The 26,179-nt window shown below is 40.9% G+C and overlaps 1 protein-coding gene across 2 annotated transcripts in view; it reads left to right on the top strand.

Moving 5' to 3' along the window:
- Positions 1-26,179, top strand: part of Marchf6 (membrane associated ring-CH-type finger 6) — a 68,001-nt gene that overhangs the window by 16,401 nt on the left and 25,421 nt on the right. For both annotated transcript variants that reach the window (XM_040757692.1, XM_040757693.1), the window contains exons 2-14: positions 7,235-7,331; positions 8,136-8,209; positions 10,516-10,659; positions 13,343-13,415; positions 15,673-15,841; positions 17,413-17,602; positions 19,345-19,406; positions 20,155-20,187; positions 21,829-21,880; positions 23,200-23,258; positions 24,977-25,057; positions 25,347-25,415; positions 25,497-25,571. In XM_040757692.1, the coding sequence (XP_040613626.1) occupies positions 7,235-7,331; positions 8,136-8,209; positions 10,516-10,659; positions 13,343-13,415; positions 15,673-15,841; positions 17,413-17,602; positions 19,345-19,406; positions 20,155-20,187; positions 21,829-21,880; positions 23,200-23,258; positions 24,977-25,057; positions 25,347-25,415; positions 25,497-25,571 (1,178 nt within the window). The remainder of the gene's footprint in view (positions 1-7,234; positions 7,332-8,135; positions 8,210-10,515; positions 10,660-13,342; positions 13,416-15,672; positions 15,842-17,412; positions 17,603-19,344; positions 19,407-20,154; positions 20,188-21,828; positions 21,881-23,199; positions 23,259-24,976; positions 25,058-25,346; positions 25,416-25,496; positions 25,572-26,179) is intronic.

The raw sequence follows: 26,179 nt of genomic DNA, 5'->3' as shown, positions 1-26,179 counted from the left end.
AAGCCTCAACGGCCTCTAAATAAAACCCAGTCCTTTTCTACCCCAATTTCCGTGTTGCGTAATGGGTTTTATTCTGCCTTGTTCTTGCCTACCCAAGCCTCTACCCTTTGTATACCCCATCTTTGCCATAATGGCTGATGCCTGGGGGGAGTATTCATTAGTTAGGGTCATGCCCATGGCTTGTAACACATCCCGTCCCCATAAATTTACAGGGAGTGGCAACACATAGGGGGTAAAACATCCCTGTTTGCCCTCAGTGTTCCGCCAGGTTAAGGCTGAGGCACTGATGGCAGGAGAGGACTGGTATCCAAGACCTTGTAGAGAATGAGATGAAACAACAGTGGGCCAAGACTTCGGCCACCAATGGAGTGAAAGGAATGCTTTTGTCTGCTCCCGTATCCATTATCCCTTCAAATTCTTTTCCATTAATTAACAATTTTATTGTAGGTCTCTCATTTAGGGGTATAGCCAGATAGGCTGAATCACTTCCAGAAGATCCCATAGCCCTTTTTTGTAAAGTGTAGGTTTCTCCATCCCCGAGGGAGGGCAGCAACACCAGTTGTGCAATTCTATCTCCCTGCTTTATAGAAAACACACCCCGAGGGCTAGAACACAGAACTTGAATCTCCTCTTTATGATACGGGTCAACAATCCCAGGATATATAATGAGTCCCTGTAAAGTTAAGGAGCCACGGCCCAGAATAAGCCCAATGGTGGCAGGGGGCAAAGGTCCAGGGGAATGGACTGGGACCGGTTGAACATTCATTTGGGGCATGAGTAAGAAGTCGGAGGCGGCACGCAAGTCCATTCCGGGGGTTCCTCGGAAGTCTCTACTTCCTCTTGATTGCTTTTCTGAAATCGGTTCCCATATTTCTGAGGGCCCTGGGACCATGGGCCCCGTGACCCGTTTTTGATTGGGGTACCTTGGGTTCTTCAATAGGGGGCAGAAGCCTCCCTTTCATATCCCGGACTGACCTGCATTCACTAGCCCTATGATAACCTTTACCACAACGACGGCAAAGCTCCAGTTCTCTTGTTCTTTCAGGGGCTTGACAATCTTTCTTAAGGTGCCCCATTTTCCCACAATTAAAACAAGCTTTTCGACTAGATAAATCTCTACGCCTGTGCGTTTGTAAAATGGCGGCAGCTAGTCCTGCATTGGTTAGGGGTCCCCCAGCTCCCTGCACACTCTGAGCCAATCTTGTAAACCTTTGCTTTTGCGAGGGGCGATAGCCGCTCGACATTCCTGGGTTGCTTGTTCATAGACAAGTTGCTCAATTAGGGGCATAGCTTGTTCTGAATCACCAAAGATGCGACCGGCGGCCTCGGTCATTCTGGCCACAAAGTCTGAAAATGGCTCTTGGGGTCCTTGGACAATCTTTGTAAGGTGTCCACTGGATTCTCCCCTTTTTGTGAGGGCCTTCCATGCTTTAATAGCGGCGGCCGACACCTGACCATAGACGCCCCAGATGTAGTTGGTTTGATTAAGGGCATGTTGACCCTGACCTGTCAGCATTTCAAATGTCCACTGCCTCTGATTCTCATCTTCAGCTGTGGCATTAACTCTAGCTTGCGCCTGGGCTGCATCATACCAGAGAGCCTTCCATTCCATGTATTGTCCCATGTTGGGAAGCACTGCTTTCACTGTCGTCTGCCAGTCAGTGGGAGTCATGGCAAAATTAGCAAGCCTTTCCACCTGTATTGTGGTAAAGTTAGCATTGACCCCATAATTACGAACGGATTCGGCCAATTCTTTGATTTGATTGTAATCTACGGGGGTATGTACTCTTCTGCCTTCCGCATTCTCGAATACTGGAAAAGCCATTTGTATTTTTCTCCGTTCCTCTAAAGATAAAAAGGAGTTAGTACCAGTATTCAGCCGAAGCTCATACGGTGGAGGCGCCGAGGGGCGTGAGCCCGCCGGATTTATAGGCGGTGGCCTCACATTCATTTTTGTTTTCAGCGGCCGGTGTCTATCAGGGTGATATCTTTCTTCCTCATACCGTGCCACCTCCTCCTCTAGACCACCTTCTTCGCTAGAATCCAGAGTGTCAGAATCGGAATTATCTAGCTCCAAGGCTTCTAGCTCTACCGTAGGGTATAGGCTAGATTCTGGCTTTTTCTTTTTCTTAGATTTGTTAGGGGGTGAATGATCACTCCCTTCTTTCTCTCCCCCTTTCTTAACTTCTTGGGGAGGGCCTTTTTTCTTAGACATGTCTTTCCTTTTGCGAGCTCCCATTCTCTCACTCCGTTCAGTTTCTGACATGCTATCCTGAACTTCCTCTAAGGTTCCCTGACTTTCTACTATAGCAGGGTGACAGGCCTCATCCTCCAAGCAGTTTTTAACTAGCTTCCAAATGGCTTTGGTACCTAAGTGGAGATCTCCTTCTGCATGCTTCCTGTCTAGTTCTTTACCTAGCTTGTTCCATGAGGCCACAGTGAGGGACCCGGAACAAGCATACCATGGTGCCACTCTATCTACCTCCTTCACAAAATTTTGAAGTGTTCGTGGTGCAATTTTGAGATCTCTTTGTTTTAGCACAGTCTGTAGGGCAGTAACCACTGACTGTGACATCCCCATCGCGCTAGCGGCTTATCTAAAAAACGGCGCTCGACTCCTTTACCAGACTGACAGCACCGTTCTGTCAGCACCAGCCACGATGAAGAAGGACAAACAGGACTAGCACCAAAGCCTCCACTGACCCGTCCCACGGTGATGACAAACTAAGGCCAAAGTCGAGAAAAGGGGTGTTCAGGATCAAGCATACCTCTCTGAACTTACGTCCCTGCAGTTCTGAATCCGCCCCGTCTTCCGAGGGGTCTCCCGCGGCGCCGGCGATGTTGAAGAGTTCTCGGGTTTCGGCACCAGATGTCCCGCGCTACCGTCTCGCCAGCAAGAACGACGCAGGACACTCGGATCCTTCTGCAGTAAAGCTTTAATACATCTTGAGAGATAGATGATCAGCTTCTGAGAGGGAGACCCCAAGCTAAGAAACCCAGCCCCTTATATAAGCCTAGGAGCTCCGAGTGAGACGTGTAGAGCCGGGATTGGTGGTTTGCTCATCATCCCAGATGACGCCACGGGAGAGGCACAGCTTAAACGGTGAACTCCAACTGACAGCGGATGTCAGCGCCATCTTCTAATGGCGATAGCGATAGCGAGGGCGGCTCCTCACACAGCCTTATTTTTTTTTTTTTAAGATTTTTTATTTTGTATTGTGTTCTGTCTGCATGTATCCCTGCAGGCCAGAAGAGGGCGTCATGTCTCATTACAGATGGTTGTGAGCTACCATGTGGTTCCTGGGAATTGAATTTAGGATCTCTGGAAGGGTAGCCAGTGCTCTTAACCTCTGAGTTATCTCTCCAGCCCCTGAAAATAGCTTTTTTTTTTTTTAATACAGTATTCTGACTACTGTTTCCCCAACTTCTCCCAGTTCCTCCCCAAGTCCCCTCTCTTCCAGATCCATACCCTTTCTGTCTCTCTTTAGAAGAACAAACAGGCATTCCAGGCCTCTTTTTGCATGTATAGGTTAACTAAAAACATCCAGAGTAATATTTTCAGTCATATATTTTTAATATTTGCCTATTATGATTGAAACTATGAATTGAAAACATTTTACCGACAGATAAGAAACCGTTTGCATTCTGTTGCTGCTGTATACACAGGACAGGATGTGATAAGAGTGACAGTGCTTTGTGGTCTCCTGCTCCAGACCGTTAAGTGACGAGACCGTTTCCAGTGTAGGGTTTTGAACAGTAGCCTCCATCAGTGCTTTAAAAGTCAAGGTCATCAAAATCAGGAAAGTGAGAAACCCTCAGAATCTAAGGAAACCTAAGGAGACTTGACCACTAAGTATGTATGCAGTGTACAGGGTAGGAACTGTGGGATTCTGAATCAACGATGGACTTCAATGATAATGTATTAGTACTAAGTTTAAGAAGGTATAACAAATCCTAATAAGACATTAATAATAAGAGATACTGTGTGCTGTAAGTCTTGTTCCATAAAATGAAGAATATTTGTAATAACAGTAAATTCTGAAGTCATCACATTTATCATCAACAGGAAAACTGATCTTTAGATCATCTTACATAAAATAATTTTCAAATTAAAAAAACAGGGCTGGAGAGATGCCTCTGTAGGTAACGTGCTTGCCATGCAAGTGTGAGGACCTGACTCTGGACTCCTAGAACCAAGTAAAGCTGGGCACAGTGGCATGTCTAATCCCATTGCTTCTGTGGCAAGACAGCTGTGAGGTGGGAGAATCCCCAGCAATACCCCAATCCTGAGGGATTCCTCTGGCCACTATGCTTGAATGTATATACACTTTTTATACTCTTACGTAGCCTCCAATAAAAAAGTGGAACAAAGAATTCAAGTATAATTTGCAGAGAATGGGAACTTGGCACGGTATTTGAAAATGTTAAACTTGATTAGTAATAAATCTTTTTGATTAGCTGCTGTACTAGATAGTTATTTTTAGGTCTGTATTCAGTGATGTGTTTCACCGTAGGGAAACATGCTGTATAAGTGGGAAAGCATAATAAAGTTGAAGTAATAGATGGTAAAGATACCATCTTAGTGTGTTGTGTAAAATACGAGGTAAAACATGTGCCAGGGCAGGAGAGATGGCTCAGTGGTTAAGAGTGCTGCTGCTCTTCAGAGGAACAGTTCACGATCACTTGTTACTCCATCTCCAGGGCATGCAATGCCCTCCTCTGCTCTGGTTGAGTACCTCTGCATGAATGTGCCCACACACACTCACACAAATAGATAGTATATTAAAAGGGGTGCCCAGTACTCAGGAGGTGGAGGCAGGAGGATCAACAATTCAATAACAGCTTGAACTATGTAGTGAATTTGAGGCCAGCCTGGGTTGCATGACACTTTATCTCAAAACAATAGCAGCATTCCCCTGCTCTTCCCCCCAAATATACCTGAGATCAAAAGGCAATTAATTTCTTAAGGTAGACCTTGAGGATAATAAAACATGTTTGGATTTATTTTTAGAAGTCCCATGACAAGGCAAATAAGATGATACTGCAGATAAAGGCACATGCCTCCAAAGCTGATAACCTGGACCTGATTCCAGGATCGACATGATGGGAGGGGAGACTGACTGTTCCAAGTTGTTCTCTGCCCTAGGAGGTCCATAGTGCATGCACGAATTCTTGCACACACATAAACAGATTTGTGAAAAGTCTTCTTGAACCTTCAGAGTGGGATTGGAGAGTTTGCTCAGTGGTTAAGAGTGCTCGCACTCTATGGGTGCTGAGAACCAAATGTGTCTTCTGGAAGAGCAGTACCCGTGGAGCATTGTCAAAGGAGGACTGTTGATGCAGGATCCATATCTGGTACTGAGCAACCTGTATAACTCACACCATCCAGTCCCCTTGGTTGATCTACAGTAACGAATGCCTGTGTCAGTACTCAGTGTGGTGATGGGTGTGACAATTGGGCAGTGTCCATCTCCTGCCTGAATAATTGGTAATTTAAAAGCTATTGGCACTGGTACTTGTAGATAGCATAGTTCAGCTATAAGCTCCCATGGCCTTGCCACCTTTGTGTTTGGTGCACTTTCTACAGTGGGGGTGACTAACCTGGATCACAGGTGGTGGGGAATCTTGGTTCATTTTCACAGAGGGGCTTGCTAAACTTAACTCTCTCAAAGGCAGGCAAGGGCATGCATATCACTACTAACTCCAAGCAGGAAAGGGCAGTGAGTGCAACTTCACTAAACTCTGCCACAGAGACTGAGCTGTGAGAAAGCTCTTCTGTGGGCAGGAGAGTGCGACTTTTTCATATTGGTCAAAAGACTAGTCTGGTTGCTTGGTAACCAGGGAGAGTAGTGGAATAACCAGTTAGATTTTCCTGACTGTTTGGTGTCCCTTGGCTTGAATAAGCAGGATTTTGTCACTCGAGAATGAGCAGCCAGAAAATCTATAATGATCCCAAGTGACTAGGACTGGTATACCACCATGCTCAGTTTGTGTGTCTTCAAATCCAAAGGGTATCACAGACCCTCTAAGTTCCTTAGTTAAGCAAGGGTCAGAGTTGCAGCTATTTTCCATTGGGTGAGGAACTCCATGTAAGAGAAGGAAGTCAGACGCAAACGTTATGCCTTTTCCCCTTTGAACATTGACAATTGCCCTTGGGATTAATTGGCTGTGAGGGATGGCTGGAAAGACGAAGTAGGAGAAATGAGCAAGAGAGCACAGAAGATCTCCTGACCACAGCAGCAGCAGGGCAGGAGATGTGGGCCTGGAGCCCTTTGGTGCCAGGGTAGGGAATGCCGTCTATAGTTGCTGACTCTTCAGCCCTGGGCAGGATCCTAGAGCTTCTCTTTCTCTGGCAGAGTCTGCCAGGTCCTGCCTGAGGTGCCTTCTTTGGGTCCCAGTTATGTTAGTGCCTGTTTCCAGTTTCCTTCCTTGTACATGAGACAAGAAAAAGGCATCTACTGTACGTTCCTCTGCTGTTGCAGTCTTAAGTCCTCAGACATGGCTTTAAAAAAATACAACTACTTTAAAAATTGTTTTTCCTTTAATGTGTATGGGTATTTTGCCTGCATGTACCATACACATGCAGTGCCTGCAGAGGACAGAAGAGGGCGTACCCTGAAACTGGAGTTACAGACAGTTGTGAGCCACCAGGTGAATACTAGAAATCAAACCCGAGTCCCCGGAAAGATCAGCTGATGTGCCCTTAACCAATGAGCTGTTTCTCCTCCCTGAAACTAATTTTAGAAATAATTTTGAGATTGGCATACAAGGCAGTGGGCTTCATTGATGCATTTTCATGTAGGCCATTATATCTTGATCTCATTTTTTCCTTCCCTCTCAGATGTTCTTGTGATGTTTTATAACCCTTAGGACTGGATTTAGGTATTTAAAAAGTTATACTGTTGGGACACTAATATTTGTGGCTAGGTGACCTGATTCTGCTTATTTGGTTCTTTGTTATAGGGCACTGCAAGTGTAGATAAATTAAACTGTTTCTGTTATTTTCAGCTTTATTTACAGAACTTTCTAAGGAACAGCTCATCTTTATGCATTCTGAAGGAATGCACTTAGATTCTGACATAACCTTAATAAAAATTTCATCACAGTTTTCAAGTCTCCATCCTGGTGATTGATGTGATAGATTGTACCTTTAGCACAAATTCTTTTTTGGTTGGTGTTTTTGTATAAAAGTCATAACCAAAGGTAATTCCATTTTTTTCTCCTTTGTTATCAGACATATGTAGAGTGTGTCGGTCAGAAGGAACACCCGAGAAACCTCTTTACCATCCTTGTGTATGTACTGGCAGTATTAAGTTTATTCATCAAGAATGGTAAGTCATTTGGAAAATTGTGTAATTCTTAAATTCAGTTTTATCATCTCTGTAATAAAAATGACCATCTCAGTGAACTTGGCCCATAATACGTTATTTTTAAAACTTTGTTATAAAGATGTATTACAAAATGTATAGTTTGACTAGGCAATTACCCATAGTTAATACAAACATGTAGTTTTGGTATATTGCAGATATGCTAATGATAGCCCATTATTTATTTCTAGTATTGAGAACTTGTTTGTGGGAAAAATTACGATTTTCCCACATAATTATAGTTTATGTTTACTAAATATTCTGTGCCAAAAACTGTCTTCTGTGTCTTACACATCTTAACTCATTTTACTCCTTGCAAGAAAAGTCTGGAACATTATTATATGGATGGAGAAATGGAGCATGAACAGGTTGAATGACTTGTCCTAAGTACATAACTTGCCAGGGTCAGAACAAGAATTCAGAGCTGGTTACCAACTGTGAGCGTTGTGAGGCCAGTATCAAAACTGATATTGAAAAAAAAAAACCCAAAAACAAACAAACAAAAAAACTGATGTTGGCCCCTGGATTATTTACTATTATTCGGTATTGATTTAGCTCTGAAGAGATTAGAATTTTGGTTAATTCAGTTTTTATTGATATAATGTATACTGGTTTACATTTATCTGTTAGGTTTTATACATGTGTAAAAAGTTAAAATATTCCACATTTGAAATATTGAAAACTATAAAAGTTCTATGACACAAAATTTTTAATAAAAACGTGGCTCTATTTTAAGTACTGTGTTCATGTATGTCTTTGTAATTACAGCTTAGTTCAGTGGTTGAAACACAGTCGAAAAGAATACTGTGAATTATGCAAGCACAGATTTGCTTTCACACCAAGTAAGTTCGTTTGACATTTTTCACTACAGTTTTCTTTTATTTCTGGCAACAAAAGATGCTTAAAGAGTTTGAAAGCAATAATTTTCAACTTCATTGTCTTTAATAGTAATAGAAACTGCTCCATGTAGAAGGATATTTTTAAAATGGTTATCTTTTAGTTTAATGCACCCGTGCATGCTTTATAGGCTCTTTTCTTTGTGTTTTTGCTGAGTTGAGACAAGCTTAAGCATACACAGAGGTATAGTGCTTGTGAAAACCCATCACTTAATGGTACTTGTTTTCCTGTCTCTTTTTATCTGTGCTCTCATTTCTTACTGCATTCTTTAATTTTTCTTTTTAGGCTATCCTTTTTTAAAAGAAATCCTGTCAGTTTTAATGTGTCACCATTCGTTCCTTCCTTTTAAGAAACACGATCTCTGTAAAAAGTGATGCTTTGATTTCATCAGAATCTGGTGCTGTTCGGTTTGAACTCCCTTCTGAGTTAAAGCTGTGAGAGTGAAACAGTAGCTGTAAAAAGCAAGTCCTAGAGCACTTTTCTTTCTGAAACCAACAGTCTGTGTGTATTTGACATGTGGGTGCAAGTGTGTGTGTGGGAGGGGTATGTGCTTGGGTGTGTGTATGTGATTGTGTTTGAGTGTGCCAGAGATGGATATAGGTCCCCTCCCCCCCTTTTTTTGAGACAGAGCTCTTCTGTGTAACAACAGCCTTGGCTGGAATTCACTATGTAGAACATGCTAGGCTCAAACTCAGCAGAGATAGGCCTGCTTCTGCCTTCTCAGTGCCAGAAGTAAAGGCATGTGCCATCATACCTGGCTGGGGTATCCCTGATTTTTTTTCCCCCTTCTACCTTATATATTGTTGAATCTCATTTGAATTCTGAACTCCTCACCTCAACAAGTCTAGCCAGCCAGATTGCCCTGGCATCTCCTGTTCCCACCTTTGAATACTGGAATTGCAGGCAGGCCATGGCTCCCATGCCCACCCAGCATAGTGTGGATGTTGGAGATGCTAGCACTGCTCTTCATGCTTGCATACCATCTCCCCAGCCCTGGGAAACAAACTTTTAAGCTTATGTGTTGTAAGGCTTCAGTAACTATTTTTCAGATGCCTATACTTTTATAATACTTGTGCCTGGAGGCAGGCAGATCTCTGTGAGTTCGAGGCCAGCCTGGTCTACCGAGCGAGTTCCAGGACAGCCTCCAAAACAATACAGAGAAACCTTGTCTCAAAAAGCCAAAAAAAAAAAAAAAGATAATACTTGTGCCTGTTGATTAATACTGTTAGATCAAATAAATGACTATACAGGTGAATTATTAAAATCTGAAGCACAGGTTTTCATGCTGGGATCCTTGTACATTGCACCTGTTTTTTTTTTTTTTTTAAGACTCTTGTGCTTCTTGGTACAGCTACTGTAACTGATTAGTTTTACTTGATATCTGACAAGCATGAATAAAGTTACTGTGTTTTGTTTATTCATTGCCAGCAAAAATGCCATAGTCCTTATTTTCTCACGTGCATAAGCTTATTACTACTTGTGAAGATTTATAGCAAACTAGGACTAAATTCTTGATAGCTTCATGAAGTTTGACTGGTAGAAAATATCCGGTGAACTTTTACTTTGAGGCCAATAAAAACTTACTTTGTGTGCTTACTTTTCTCCTGACATTTGTGCAGTGTTTCCTGTGGGTCTTTCTCAGGAAGCTTTACTGTCCTTTCCACCAAGTTTGGCTGGTGATCTGTGGTGTATGTAGACTTGCCATTTGTTACGGCTCATTCCTGGAGTTTGTGAATGAATAGTTTTGTGATACTGCTCTTGTTTTGTTTTTGTTATTCTTTGACTGCTTAGGATTAATTCTAGCATGTTGTCCATGCTAAGCAAACACTCTGCATCTAGGATACACCCCAGCATTGCCTTCTAGTCTGTTGTTTTAGTTATTTTTTCTCCTCCCCCAACTGTGTTTTTATAAAATTTCGATCATTGATTCTGTAAAACAATGTCTTGTCTTGCCGCCTTTGGAGAAATAGGCACTTAAAATACAGTGTATATGTGTAAACTGGCACTGCTAGAGATTCAAGGCTGTGAGCAGGGGAGGCAGATTTCTTTCTCTTGACGTTTTTTCTCTTCTCAGTGTCCTTTTTTTTGTTCATTTCCATATTTTAGTTGTAGTTAAATAACTTGTATAAATATAGTATTATTGTAACAATTTAACACCCAGTGGCATATAGGAAAAATATTTAAGCACAATATCTCTGCTTTGTGTTTATGAATTAAGTCATCTAAGAGTCCTCATGAAATCCTCTTACAGTTTATTCTCCAGATATGCCTTCACGGTTACCAATACAAGACATATTTGCTGGACTGGTTACAAGTATTGGCACCGCAATACGATACTGGTTTCATTATACACTTGTAGCCTTTGCATGGTTGGGAGTTGTTCCTCTTACAGCATGTAAGTACTCATTCCTCTTCTGGATTCATTTAAATGTTTTATAATTATTTAATGCTTTAATTGTGTTGCTCTATACTGTGGATGATGTTTAATTATTTGATTTATATTATATATTAGGAAAGCCTTATTTAGAGAACAGCTTTACTGAGTTGTTTCTGGAGGAGGGAAAGGTATCTTTGTTAAAGACATGGAGCAGTATTGATAATACATAAATGGCAGAGTATATAGACATGATTCTATGGACTTTAAAACAAGCAAGGGTTTTAAATATATGTGATTCACACCCTCACGTCTACTTAAGACAAACTAGCTCGACCACCTATGGAAATGAAAACCATAAGCACTAATAGAGAGTGAGCTAGGTGGAGCTGGTGAGTTCTCGATACAATTCAGAGAGACAAAATAGTTCAGGTAGGAGACAAACAAGGAGGTACAGGAGCTAGAGATGCCACCTTCAATAACTGCTTAGCAGGTTGTTCTACAAGGTAAGGTTATTGGAGATGAGGAATTGATACTTCTGTTAGAAAGGAGACACAAACTGAAATAGGCTCAAGTTTTCCAGAGCCAGGCAGGGTGGTGATGGTGACCAGTGTGTGGTGATGTTATACTCCCAGAGTGTCCAACAACATGGGAAAAATCAGATATAAAGTCATCTTGTTGAATGCTAGAAGACAGTGGCAAGTTCTATACAACAGTTTTTTAATGTCAATTCCTCATCCCCAGAAATACTCAGAAGAACAAAATACAGACACTTTCTTAGACTTAAGTGTTTAGAATGGTTGCCACCTTAGACTTTTAAATGATACATACCTTGATCCTATTACTCTGGAGAATGAAGCAGGAGGATCCCCAGTTGGAGGCCAGATTGGTCTATGTGGTGCATAAATGAAAAAGAAATCAGTTAAAGTGGAAGATGGTATGCCTTTCTAAAATCAGCAGATCAAAACTATTGAGCAGAAGTGAACATTTGGGCAACCTAACAAGATTGATTTTTGTCTGACTTTGCATACACACACATGCGCATCATATAATATATACTCTTACAAACTCTTTTTCTAATTTTTAAAATTTATGTATGAGTGCTTTATCTACATGTACAACTTTATGCCAGAAGAGGGCATCAGATCCCACTGTAGATGGCTGTGAACCATCATGTGGTTGCTGGGAATTGAACTCGGGACTTCTGGATGAGCAGCCAGTTCTCTTAACTTCTGGTCCATCTCTCCAGTCCCAGACTCTTCCTTTTAATTGTGTTTCCCATCCCTCTTTCCTAGTACACACCAGAGTTTTAAGGAGCCTTAATGCTTCCCAGCCCATTTGCCTATTGACTAATGGTTGCTTTGTTAGTTTCACTTACTGTAAGCATGTTTGCCTCCTTTTATATAGCTATGTAAGTAATTTCCATTATGAACACTCTTTCCTGTTCTGCCCCTTTGATTTGACCTTTGAAAGAAGCCATTGAACTCATTGAAAATGTTTGATGTAAGACTAAGGACAATGCTTAAGTTAATGTGCAAGACATGTTGAGAAGGAAAACCTCAGCATTTCCTTAGTCCAACTCTGTTGTCTTGTTACCACATTTTCTCTAGAGTTCTGCCTTTCTCACTAAGAACCATTCTACCTTCTGAATAGGAAGGTAAGGGATGACAGTGAACTCTTATGCTTGTGTTTTCCCTTCAAGGCCATAATTTAAGATATTCTTTGAGACCTTTTGAAACTTTTAAAGATGTTTCTTAAAAAGAGTTTTCTCATCTTGTGCCATGATGAGTGTGGAGGTCAGAACAACTTTGTGGAATGTTTGTCTTCTCCAGCTTTACATGGTTTCCTGGGGTTGAACAGAGGTTGCTGGGGCCAGCCATCTCACTGGTCCCTGAAGGTCATAGGATTATACACTGTGCTGAAGAAACTTCTCAATTCAAAGACGCCCGTTTCCCAAACTGAAATCCCATTTTTATGAATGGTTACTGAACTTTGTAGTTATCTGCATGTTATGATTTGTCATTAATCTACCGACACCCCCATTTCTAAACTCATGTAAATCTAAGATACTGAGAGCTCAGGGAGGCCCTAGTTTTAATCTGATCCTGCAGAAACCAGCCAGCATTGTCATGGAGAATTTACTGTTCACTCAGTATTTTTGTGCTCTTAAAAAATAGGTTTTAGTTTTTTGGGGGGGTCTCCCCTCTTGAAACAGAATTTCTCTGTGTAGTCTTGGATGTCCTAGAACTCATTCTGTAGACCTAGCTAGCCTTAAACTCAGAGATCACCTGCCTCTGCCTCCCAAGCGCTGGGATTAAAGGCATGTGCCATCACTGCCTGGCTAAGAAGTAGTATATTGAGGCCAGTGAGATACCTCAACAGGTGAATACATTTGTCACACAAGCTCCTGAGTTTCATCCCTGGAACCCACAGTAGTAGAGTATAAAATCCCATTCCATAAAGTTGTCTTCTGACTTCCACACATACACACCATGGTATGTGGGTGCTCATACTCAGACAACCATGCACACCACACAAATAAAAAACAACAAAAACTAAAACCCAATGTGAGACTCAGGCCTACAAAGAATAAGAGCGCTTGTTTTTTTGGCATCTGTAATGTTGAGCCTTACCTCTGCTTCCTTGAGTCAGCTGTGCGTGTATGACAATAGTTGTGACTATGCATTTGTCCCCTTGTTTGTAGGCCGCATCTACAAGTGCTTGTTTACTGGCTCCGTGAGCTCACTACTGACACTGCCACTAGACATGCTGTCAACGTGAGTATTGACTATGAGAGTGAAATTTGGGCAATGTAAATGTTTTTCCTCTTGTGTTTATTCGTTTTGTTTGTTTGTATGTTTGTTTGTTTTTTGAGACAGGGCTTCTCTGTGGAACAGCTCTGCCTGTCCTGGAACTTGCTCTGTAGACCGGGCTGGCCTCAAACTCACTGAGATCCACTTGCTTCTTTGCTTCACAAGTGCTGGTACTATACGTGCACCACCACACCTATTTATTTTTATTACTTGAAAATTCATCTAAGAACGGCAATTAATTTTTTTCCCCTTCTGACAATTGTAGCTTCAGTAGAACATTTTCTCCCCTTCTAACAGTTGTAGCTTCAGTAGAAATTGGCATGTGTAAGTTCTGTTTCTTTAAAACAGAAGGATTTAAACAACCTGTTTGTCATGTTGGGAAGACATGTAAAAGTAAAACATTTTGTGCAGTTAGAGTTGTATGTGACTGGATTTGTGTGTTTAGCAGAAAAGATTAAAAATGTGTTCGCTGTTGCTTTTCTTTTCCCGTGACATTAGCACTTTGCCCAGCCTGTGTTGTCATGTCAGTTGACTTGCTTGTGAACTGCCTCCTTCATTAGACTACTCACAGAAGAATGCTAGGGGGCAGGGAGAGTATTACATGTTCTCTGTCAAGAAACAACTTTGAGATGGCTCAGAGGTTAACAGCATTGGCTGTTCTTCCAGAAGTCATGAGTTCAATTCCCAGCAGCCACATGGTGGTTCACAACCATCTATAATGAGATCTGGTATCTTCTTGTGGCATGCAGGCAAACATGTAGGTAGAACACTGTAAACATAATAAATCTTTAAAAAAAAAGAAAACAACTTTTCCTGAAAATTCTGTAGATGTACCACATGTGGCTGCAGTGTTGTGTGTGTAGATGAGTTAGCTCATCTTCAGGCAAAGCATCTCATTTGCACAAAACAGTTCTGAGTCATCACAGTGCTAGATAGCTGCCATTTTATTTGTTTGTAATTCTGGAGGGCAGTTCATCTCTGAGCTTGCCTGAGTCACACATGTCTTTTTCCTGGAGCTGGATTATCTAAAATCAGTCTGTCTGAGGTGCTGTCATTATCCACACGGCCTTTTGTCTTCAGAGGCTAATGGAGGCTTCTCCATAAGAGGGACATGGGGCAGCATCCTAAAACTGGGATAGTGGGAGCCCTCAGCCCATTCCTAGGCTCTGGAATGTGGGCATCCTCACCTCAGGTCTATGCAAACATGAAGCTAGTTCAGATGGAAGGCATTAGAGAAAAGGGTTCCATTTAGAATCTGCAAGAAGCAGTTCATTGTTTGGCAAGGAAGAAATGGAGAGGGAATATTTCAGCCCCAACTCACCCTGATTTTGATGTTATAGGAGGTCCTTTTTAGTAAAACATAGTTTGGAGATACTTTAGACAGGAACTCCTATGGCCTGGGGCTGTTAGTCTGAAGTCTCTCAGACTAACCTTTCCCTACATTTACCATGGACAAAAATGCAGTCAACTTTCTAACATCTACCAGTATTTTTGAGATATTCTTGAATTATTCTGAAATCATAGGCATTGATAGTGAACGATAAGTTTCTTCAGAAAAGAAGGAACAAAGGCTCCCAAGTGTGAACAACCATCACATTTCCATGTATGGTTACTAAAGGAACTCTGCCTCTTTGGATTTATTTTGGTATTTTTGCAGGCAGCATTGAAACTAGGTTTGCCATGTAAAGAGTTTCTGTGCTGTGTATTGTGAATCTCTGTCTGTCCACAGTGTACTGAGAGTCTTTCAGCCTCTTCCTCTTTATGTTGCCTCTTTTCCAGTCACTGGGGCTTCCCACCTTTCATACTGAATGTGTTCACTTAAGTACTTCGTGTCGAGTAAGCTTTAAATTTGTGTCAGAAAGATGGAGCAGAGTTGCCCTACTAATTAATACATTATATAAATGCAATGTTTGGTTTTGAGTGTTTTGCTGGATTTTTTTTTTTTCTTCTTGCACTCCTGTCTCTCATCCATGCTAAAAGGATAGGCTGGATAGTTAATAGTTGTATGTTCTTGATATTATTTTATATCTACTTAATAATAAGTATATAAAGTATATAAATGAATAAACACATTAACTAGCTTATAAGACAGAATGTCCATATCATCATAAATAACTCTTTAGAAGCAACTGAATTTTTCTGAAAAATTAAGATTTTTGTGGTTGTTTTGCAAGCATTCTTTGGAGTTAATTGTGTCTAATTTTCTTTTTTTTTTAAATAGGGAAAATTTGTTGGCAGATTGCTTGCAGGGCTGTTTTGTGGTGACATGCACACTTTGTGCATTCATCAGCCTGGTGTGGTTACGAGAGCAGATAGTCCATGGGGGGGCACCAATATGGCTTGAGCATGCTGCTCCACCCTTCAATGCTGCTGGACACCACCAAAATGAGGTAAGCCCTCACCTGAAGTATATGTTACTTGGGCAGTATCTAAAGTCATTTTCACTCTCTACGATCCAAACCCTTGACTTTCATATGCCTCATAAATGTACTTATGTCATAGAAGAGGACAGTGGGAAGGTTTGGGGGATTAAGAAGCCTGTGCAAGTCAAAAAGAATGTTTCTCTGCCTCTTAATGTTCTTGCTAGATTGGGAACAGTGTCATAGGGAAATACTGAAATACTCTTCCATTCTCTGTGCTTGGATCAGCAGCTTAATTTGGGCCTGGATGGTTAGAAACAACTTCCTGCATATAGCTGAGTGGTGGCCACACTGTAATTCAGCACAGGAGGCAGAGGCAGGTGGAGCTCAGTGGGTACCAAGATAGCCAGGGCTACATAGCACAGATACTCAGTCTCCACATGTTTGAGGGCATGTACGCATGCACGCCTGCCTACAAGACAACTTCCTAGTTAGAGGTTTCTGACATGTTGCACAACATTTAGGAGTGTTGTACACCTATCCCAGCCTTTTTCTTCATATATGAAATTCCTTGTCTTTTCTGCCGTGGAGGAAGAACTTTATCAAAGGTAAGAAACTTGACCAGTCAGACAGTGCAATAGGAAGGCATGCTTCCCCTCAAGCCTGATAATCTTAGTTTGGAGTTCCCAGAACTCACAGTGCACAGAGAAAAGTTGTCCTGTCACCTCCACACATGCACCATGGCATGTGTAGACAGATCTGTGTATGTGGGCATGTGTACACACAACACACAATTATATGAGTGATGATAACCTGCTCACATACAAGGGTACTTGGAGTCTGTTAACTGGAAAGCATAGCAAGAGGTTTTTAGTATCTTAGCTCACATTAACTGCTAAGTGAAGTGAAAAGTTCACAGCTTTACATAGGCTCTGGGAATTCAAAATCAGGTTCTCACACCTCACCTGTGTGTCATTTGCTTTGCCCACAGAAACCACCTCCCCAACCCTATACTGTAGATGGAAGTTATTGTCCTGTGTGGTCTTGCAGCCTTTCAATCCCAAATAAACACACAGAGGCTTATATAAATTATAAGCTGTTCGGCCTATTGCTCAGGCTTATTACTAACACTGCTCTTAAATTAACCCATAATTCTTAACTATGTTTACCCATGTGGCTTGGTACCTTTTCTCAGTAAGGCATTCTCATCTTTCTTCCTCTGTGTCTGGCTGGCGACTGTGTCTCTGCCTTCCTATTCCCAGAATTCTCCTAGTCGGATAGCCCCGTCTATACTCCTTGCCTGGTTACTGGCCAATCAGCATTTTATTAAACCAATATGAGTACAGTGTATAAGAGCATTGTCCCATGTAACTGTAGTGTTATCTGAAATGTGTACATTGAAAAGTGAGTTCATATTCTTATGTACTAGGTTGGTCCTAAATGAGATATATTCTAGAGATGACTCTGAAAGACACTTCTTTTTTTAACTTTAGCAGCATTGTCTTTGTTGGTTTTGTTTTTCTTGCAGGGTAAAGTATGATTTGGAATTAGAGTAAAGCTGTCTTAAGTAGGTGAATTCCTGGGCTTTTCTTTCATTTTAGGCTCCTGTAGGAGGAAATGGTGCAGAAAACCCTGCTGCTGATCAGCCAGCTCACCCAGCGGGTGAGAACGCAGTGCTGGGTGAGAACCCTGATGCCCAGGATGGTCAAGCAGAAGAGGAGGAGGAGGACAATGAGGAGGAAGATGATGCGGGTGTGGAGGATGCTGCTGATGCCAACAATGGAGCCCAAGGTAGTGGCTGCTTCGTGCCCTTGCTCACTCTTCAGGACTGTCAGTCATTCATAGAGAGTAGTGTTTTCATGATTTTTTATGTGTCTGAGTTCTGTTTGTGACCTGTTTCTATTTTGACAAGTTAGCAGTTATGAATATGTATGGGTAAATATGCCTTTTATGAAACAGGGAATGTTTTGTGTATTACGCCCTTTACATAGGACCTCCCTCCCTCCCTCCCTCCCTCCCTCCCTCCTTCCCTCCTTCCCTCCCTCCCTCCCTCCCTCCCTCCCTCCCTCCCTCCCTCCCTCCCTCCCTCCCTATTAGATGGTTGGGGAAGAAAATGGTTACATGTGACCAGGTCCATGTTTTGAGAAAGGAACTTGGTATAGAATTTCCTGTTTGTGGTTTTGTTTTTGTGTGTTTTTCTTTCTGCTTCCATGGAGTTGCTGTGCTTTTCAAATGAGAAAAGAACCCCTGAAGTAGTGTATACTACAGGCCAGGTGCCACCTCTGGAAACTATCTTTTCGTTTTCTGTCACTGGGAACTCTGGAATGTCAAGTGAGATGCAGATAGCTGTTCCATTGTCAGAGCCTGTCCGCTGTGTTACCATTGAGTCCACTTCCTAGTGTCTGTTGACAGGGCCAGACACTTGAGACAAAGTATTCAGCTGGGAACAGAAGGTAGGCTTGCCTTCCTGGAAGGTTCTAGTTCTGTTCTAAGGAAGAAAGAAGTAGGACATACCCCTTGTGTCAAGTGTATATGGAGGCTCAGAGCAAGTGGCTTTCTGAGAGCTGTCAGATAAGAAGAAACAAAAGTCACGATGGGAACAGTCGGCTTTCTCAGGGAAAGATCAGTGGCTCTGAGAAAACCACTCTTGCTGCTGCTGCCCTAGTGTTTGGTGGTCACCTACTGTCTCTCGGTTGGTGCAGTAGCTCCCGAGTAGTCTCCGTTCCTGTTATTGCCCTGTCTGGTGTTCATAGCGTTCTGCTTTTATTTAAGTCCTGAGTAAAACTCAGCCCAGACTGCATACTCCTCCTCATTTGTTATTTAATCCCTGTCTGCCTTGCATACTGCCTTGCATACACCACCCCAACCTTTGCATTTGTGACAGGATCTCACTGGTATAGTCCAGGTTGACCTAGAACTTGCAGAGCATCTGTCTCAGCCTCTTGAGTGGTAGGATTATAAGCTTTGTACCACCCAATCCAGCTGTTACATTTTAAATATATATATATTTCTAATTATGTATGTTATGTGTATGTTTGTGTATGTTTGTGTTTGTATGTTCTGTGCCCATGGAGGCCAGAAAGAGGGTGATCCCCCAGAACTGGAGTTCCAGACAGTTGTGAGCCACCCGATATGAGTGATGATGGGAACTAAATTGAGTTAATTCGAAGAACAGTCTGAGTTCTTAACCACTAACTGACCTCTGAGTTTTATACTTTGGTCTTCTGCTTATTTACTAATTCATCAGAAAGTTAATTTTTAATTTCCTTCTTTTTCCTCAAATCTACCAGATTCATTTCTGACCCACAGCAATTAGATTGTCTTTCACATAATCCCATTTATTAACTTCCTAGTGCATACCACAGTCTAGAATTGCCTTATCTTATGTGTTATTTAGGTATTACAACCTAGTAAGTAAATTATGTGTGATAAAATTTTAAGTGTGGTTTTACTTTTCAACAGGTTAAAAGTGGCTTTTATTAGTTGTAGTTTGCTATCTGTCAGTCTTCTTGATTTTGCAATTATATTTTCAGATGACATGAACTGGAATGCTTTAGAGTGGGACCGAGCTGCAGAAGAGCTCACTTGGGAAAGAGTAAGAACATTCACTGTCACATGTCCTTGTGTTTTAACCCTAAGGCGTATTTTGAAGTTTGGCAAATTTAGCTATGAAGACAAATTTCATAGTTAAATTTGATGAAAATAGTTAACCAGGGCTTAATATCTACAATAACAACAAACCCCAAAATCAAAGCGCTGTGGTAAAGATGATGACAGTGAGGTCTGTTTTTCTGCCTTTAATACAACCCTTGCTCCGTGGAGGCAGTTTGACCTGAAATTGTGGACTTGGGGAAAATTAAGTAGAATTTAACACTGTAAAAAAAAAAAAAGAATTTAACACTGTAATTAAAGAAAATAAATGTAATCCTATAGTGAATTCATGAGTGGTTCTCTTTAATGTAAGGAACTCAGAATGGGCATGTTGTTCTTTTTACAGTGTTGGGCATACAAACCATGACCTTGGGCACTCTAGGCAAGCACTCTTTCACTGAGCTCCACCCGACAGCTCTTAGACATAGTCCACTCTGTCTCAGTAGCTGCCTTAGCTTCCCTAGAGTTGGGAAAACAGACATATGCCTCTGCCAGCTCAGGGTGCAGCCATGTGACTTAGGGTAAAAGGAGACCCAAAGTGTCTTAATACTCAAATACACAGATTTATTTATTTATTAACATTCTGGGAATGATAGTTTCAGAAAGTAGTGATTGGAAACCATGCTTAATCATACTGATAGGAAAGAAGGTTCTACTGCATCTTATATTAATACTCATTATTTCTATTTTAGATGCTTGGACTTGATGGATCACTAGTTTTTCTGGTAAGTGGAAGTATTTTGATAGAATTGAGTTGTCTTTGTTGTCCAGTAACTCCAAATTCTTTTTTTTTTAAAGGCATGTACTACTACTGCCCTGCCTACCGAGTCATTTTTTTTTAAGATTTATTACATATGCTGTGTCCTGTCTGCATATATGCCTGCACGACAGAAGAGGACACCAGATCTCATTACAGGTGGTTGTGAGCTACCACGTGGTTGCTGGGAATTGAACTCAGAACTTGTGGAAGAGCAGTCAGTGCTCCTAAACCTCTGAGCCACCTCACCAGCCCAATTCCAAATTCTTGGTGTGCTTCTTTTATAGTAAAACCATTTGGCTTTTAATTACTTGATATCTGAAAGTATATTTTGTATGTTGACAGTACTAGGAATATTTGAAGGAATGTTATCTATAAAAAAAGCCACTAAATATTTGAAAAAAAGTCCGAAGTTAATAGTACTTAAAAGAACTTGCTGTTTGAAGATGGGTCTTACCTGTTTATTGCCTGCACCATTGAGAACAAGGCAGCCTTGCTTATTTCACAGTCTAATCTGGAAGTCTGCCGTAGCAGTAAAGTTTTTTTATTTACTAGTGTATGTGGAGGCCAGATTTTGTTATCTCTTACCTCCTTCCACTGAGGGAGCTGGGGTCAAACTCAGGTCGTCAGGTTTCACAGCAAGCACTTTTACTTGGTGAAACGTTTCAGTACCCAAGAGCTACAACCTAAAAGTAGGTGGGTAGAGCTGGAGACATGCTAGGAATACACACTGCTCTTTCCAAGGACCCACATTTGGTTCTTAGCTCCAGGGTCAGGTGACTCAACTTCCTGTAACTCCAGTACTAGGGGATCCAACACTAACAGTTTGGGGCTCCATTGTACCTGTACTCATGTGCATATACTCAGACACAGACGTAGACAGACAAGCAGATAGACACACATACACACACATAGTTAAAAGATAATGAAGGCCTGTCTTTAAATGAGTAGTCATTCTTTCAAGAAGTTTATTCTTTAAAGGAAAAATGGTGTTCTCAGGTCATGTAATGCAAACTTGCTTGTTATTTGGGATTTTTCAGTAGATGAAAAATTTTTCAGTAGGGCTTGTCTACAGGAGCAGAACTGCCACAGATGGAGACAGCATTAACCGGAAGCCCAGGGGAAGCATAGGCTTGAGGGTTGCATGATCCAGTGGCCCAAGAATGTTATAAAAACCCAGATAATATGTCTTTACCCAGATACATCCTTTACCTCATTGGTGTTTCATAAAATTGACAGAAGTTGTTGAGGTCATATAGGAAATCATTTACAACTTGACTTACACAGTTCCCAGGTGTGGAGGTGGGGTGTCAGAGGATGAGGTGAATGAATAGGATTCTGTTTTCAACATTTTAAAGTTAATAGTTAAAGATAGGAAAATGTGCTAGGTGTAGTGGTGAGTGCTTTTAATCCCAGAACTTGTGAGGCAGAGGCAGGCGAATCTCTGGGAGTTCAAAGTCAGCCTGGTGAATTTCAAGACAGCTAGGGTTACCTGGAGAAATCCTGTCTTGGGAAAAAAAATCAGTTCTAGATAATTTTAGGACTTATGACTAAGTGAAATTGTTCAATTAAGCATATCATTGACTCTTACTAATTCTTTTTCTTGTAGGAACATGTGTTCTGGGTGGTGTCTTTAAATACATTGTTCATTCTTGTTTTTGGTAAGTTGTACCTATGCTTTTAGATTTTGTGATATCATGATAGCAGTTTGGCTTTCTAGGAGTCTTATTGCCGGCTTTTGTTTTCATTTGTGCTCCAGGAACATCAAGGAACACATGGTATGGGTTTAGAAGTCAGACCCCTAGTACATCCCCTGACTTTTACTCAGTAATTGAATCATCCTCTGCCCTGTTTATATATTAGGATGTTTATTGTTACCATGGAGAAACAAGAATACTAAGAACAAGAAAAAGAGAAGCATAAACATTTTTAATGAGAAAATTTATACTTTCTGTTTTAACTATAATGTTTTTTTTTGCCAATTCATTTTTTGCCAATAATCCATCATAATTACAATCTCTAAGTTGTCCCTTAAATACCATTTTGTAGTTGGTTTGTTTGAAGTAAGATCCAAATAATGTACACACATTACTGGGCAGTTGAAATATTCTTCTCTTTGCTTCTTTCTTACTGTACTCTGTTACAATATTGTGTGTTGGTGCACGTGGGACTACTTTACTGTCCTCTACCTCATCTTCTGTCCACCATGTCAGGTTAAAGGCCTGATCAGGTCAGGGTCAGCCCTCTTTGTCAAGGTTGGGCATGCATTTTGATTTCGAATGTGACTTAGGAAGAGTCACCTGATTTTATCCATTTTTACCCTCTGGATTTTTTCATCTTCTGCTACACCAAGAAAGAAATCTGGAATCATATTTTAGTGTCATGGGGCTAGTGGGCCATTATCTTTCCATCCATTGATGATGTCAGTCCTCTTTAGGTGTTGCAAAAATGCCGAATGTTGTGGCATTTTAAAGCTATTTCTTGGCTAGCTTTTCTATAAAGAAGAGTTCATTTTTTATCAACAGGAGTAGTCCAGTTAATGTGAAGTTGGTTCTCAAGAGATGACAGATAGTTCTTAGTCTAGAGTGAGGAGTTTGAGCATGATCCACTTCCCAGACATGAGGTGTTTCTTTTCATGTTACTGCCCTTTTGCTTTGTGGTTGTTATTTGGAGCTTTGCGTATTAAGAAGAGCTCACGGGTTTGATTTGTGTGTGTTCCATCAATTTTGATCACTGGGTGGTTGTCTTTAATCTTTTATGTTCATGTCATCTCTTTAAAAATGCCAGTGATACCATACCCTCTTCAGAATGGTTCCCGTATCATTTTGACAGCGTCCTATTAGACCCTGATGTTTATTGTGCCAGGTGCAATTTTGGCTTTTCCTCCAAATTTCCCATTTCTTAAAAAGTCTTGGCTTCCTTCAGTGGAGATTATATAAAGGGTGCTCATTGTTCTAATATGTTTTCTCCTCCCTTTTAGCATTTTGTCCTTACCACATTGGTCATTTCTCCCTCGTTGGTTTGGGATTTGAGGAACATGTGAGTACGATACCTTCAGAACCTTATTTCTGCTAATTATCCCCAAGTTTGATATTTTCTAAGGAATATTTTATTTACACACACACACACACACACACACACACACACACACACACACACACACACACACACGTATTTTGAGACAGGGTTTCTCTGAGTAGCCCTGAGCTGTCCTGGAACTCACTTTGTAGACCAGGCTGACCTTGAACTTACAGAGATCCTCCTGTAAGTGTGCCACCACTGGCTGGCTAGGAATATTTCTTTTTATTTTATGTGTATAAATGCTTTGCTGGCATGTATGTGCACCATGCGTCTTGATGAATCGTGTGGACCTGAGATTATGGATACTTGAGAGCCACCATACGGGTCTTCTGCAAGAACAACAAGTGCCTTGAACTCTGCTGTGCATGTCTCCAGCCCACCAAGGAAGATTTATTTCTCAGTGTGTCTTGTGCAAAGGAACAGTTAGCCAGCACAGTCTTGTTCGTTTTTGTTTAAAGCTCAACAGTTGGGAAGTAGCATGTCATATGCCAGCTATTACAGGTGCACTGTGGAGCCTCACAGTGTGGTGGGCCTGAGGCATACCGCGGGAGGTTTCCCATAGGTTTCTTTTCTCCCACTTGATGAACTTGTGTGTCCTCTGTCTCTTTCCCCGGGGCGGTCCAAAGTGAATTTTGGAAAATATCAGTATGCTTATCAATTTTAAAAAAGGGAATAGAAGACTGGTTTGGGGTAACGGACTATAGTGTTTTCTCAAGAATTTGCTTATATTTTATATTTTGTCATTTCCTAAAGATGGATAAATATTTGGATAGATTTTTGCTGGTTTTTTTTCTAAAATATTTTAATAGCTTAGACAAACACTCCAGTAGCCTGGAGTCCTCCAGCTCCTTAGCAGAAAAGAGTGTTTGAACATGTCTAACTCTTATAGCAATTAAATGGTGATGGTGTTTTCTGTGAACAAGACTGCCTTTAGTGCTAAGGGACTACCACAGTTGGAGGTCCAAAAGATCCGAGGAGTAGGGCTACTTTTATGGGCTCTGTGAGGATTTCTCTTCTAAGGAGTTGCTGACTAGGATCTATATTTTCCTTTGTGTTCTGAGGTCACTTTTGGGAACGTTCCATTATCTGCTACTGCTCTGATACCTCTTATTGTTTGCTTGTAAGAACCTCGAAGGCTAACTTTCTGAACTGTTGCTGCTTATTGTCCATAACTCAGGAGATGAAAAAATAGGAATGAGAGATATTTGCTATTCTCCAAACATCTGCTTTCTGCAAGTCCCTAGAACAGTTACAGAGAGTTACAGAAACTTAAACAATTACTTCTAAGGGTATGAGATGATGTGGTCAGGTTGTTCCAGTTGTGAGGGCAGCTTGGGCAGTGTGCTAGCGGTCAGCCCTTAGCTAAATGAAGTGCACCTTTAGTGGGAATAAGGGCTGGCTGTTGAGATTGTCCTATTGGGAAATGTCACTCACTTCTTATCTTGATTCTGGCTAAAATGTTGGTCTTTACTATTCTTCCAGTCTCCAGTAATATTTAGCAGTCTAAAATGAAGAGAGTCTGGTTTGCAGATACCTTATAAAGGGGAGCTCAGTTTTAAATTACAACTATCTTAAATCAAGTTTACCTTCTGTCATTCAGATCACCTACTATTCTTATAAACCAGGTTATCAACCATGAGGGAAAGTTTTATTTTATTTATTTGTTTTATTTTCAGGTCCAAGCATCTCATTTTGAAGGTCTAATAACGACGATTGTTGGATATATACTTTTAGCAATCACACTGATAATTTGTCATGTATCCTTTAATGATTCAGCGTGGAGGTATAAAGCCATTCATACCAAAGAGTGCTCATTAATAACATTCATTTATAATGAATCAGTGTGGAGGTGCAAAGCCATTTATTTATACCAGAGTTCTCATTAATAACAGAGCTGCTTTCCCTTATTTCTCCATAAAAGTTAGTGTTTGTGAAGGGATTTGTGTAGGAAGAATTCGAATTAAATTTATTACATTCAGTATAACCTGAAGAGTTTCTTCTCTCCCACTCCTAAGTGTTCAGTGTCTCCTTGACTAGATGCTGCAGGCCTTGGCAACTCTTGTTAAGTTCCATAGGTCTCGACGCTTGCTGGGAGTCTGCTATATTGTAGTGAAGGTAATCCAGTTGTGAATTTAAGCTCAATGTGCTTTGTCTCCTCCATTTGGCTTATACTGATGACCTTTATTTCTGTTTAAGGTTTCTTTGTTAGTTGTGGTAGAAATTGGAGTGTTCCCTCTCATTTGTGGCTGGTGGCTGGATATTTGTTCTCTGGTGAGTTGTACCCATTTTCATACAATTTCAGTTCAAAGTTTCAAAAAATCATTAGAAAACATTCCTTTTAAAGAAAAGTATTTGGTGATTTACTTGTTCTTGGAATGAAACATTATTGAGTCTAAATGTCATTAATTTGCCTTGAGTAGTAATTATATAATGTTTTGTATATATTTGAATGTCAGAGTATTTTGATGGGAGTTTTTATAACTGTTGGAGAATTTTGTCACTCATTTTCCCTCCTAAATTTTATACTAATGTTGGCCAGTTTTTAAAACCATGTTACTAAATTTCAATGGCTCTTAGTTTTGATTTTTCAAATGTGTGTAGAAAAGCTGTTCTTGGTTCTGACGTTGATATTTGTTTTTATTATTTAAAACCTTTTGTGAATGCAAACTAATGCATAACTAAGAAATCAAGATCTTATATAGTTAAAAAGAATAGTTTTTACTAGTAAAAGGCTGAAAGCACAAGTCAGTTGATAGACTGCTTGCCTAGAATGCATGAAATCCTGGGTTCAATCGCCAGCACCACTTAAACTAAGTGTGATAGCATGTGTCTGTAATTGTAGCACTGACGAGGAAGAGCCCGGAAGGGTCAGAACTTCT

Source organism: Mesocricetus auratus, unplaced genomic scaffold (assembly GCF_017639785.1).
Source record: "Mesocricetus auratus isolate SY011 unplaced genomic scaffold, BCM_Maur_2.0 Super-Scaffold_100015, whole genome shotgun sequence".
Lineage (NCBI taxonomy): Eukaryota > Metazoa > Chordata > Mammalia > Rodentia > Cricetidae > Mesocricetus > Mesocricetus auratus.
The sequence above is the reverse complement of the archived record's forward strand: the minus strand, read 5'-3'. Positions and strand labels throughout refer to the sequence as shown.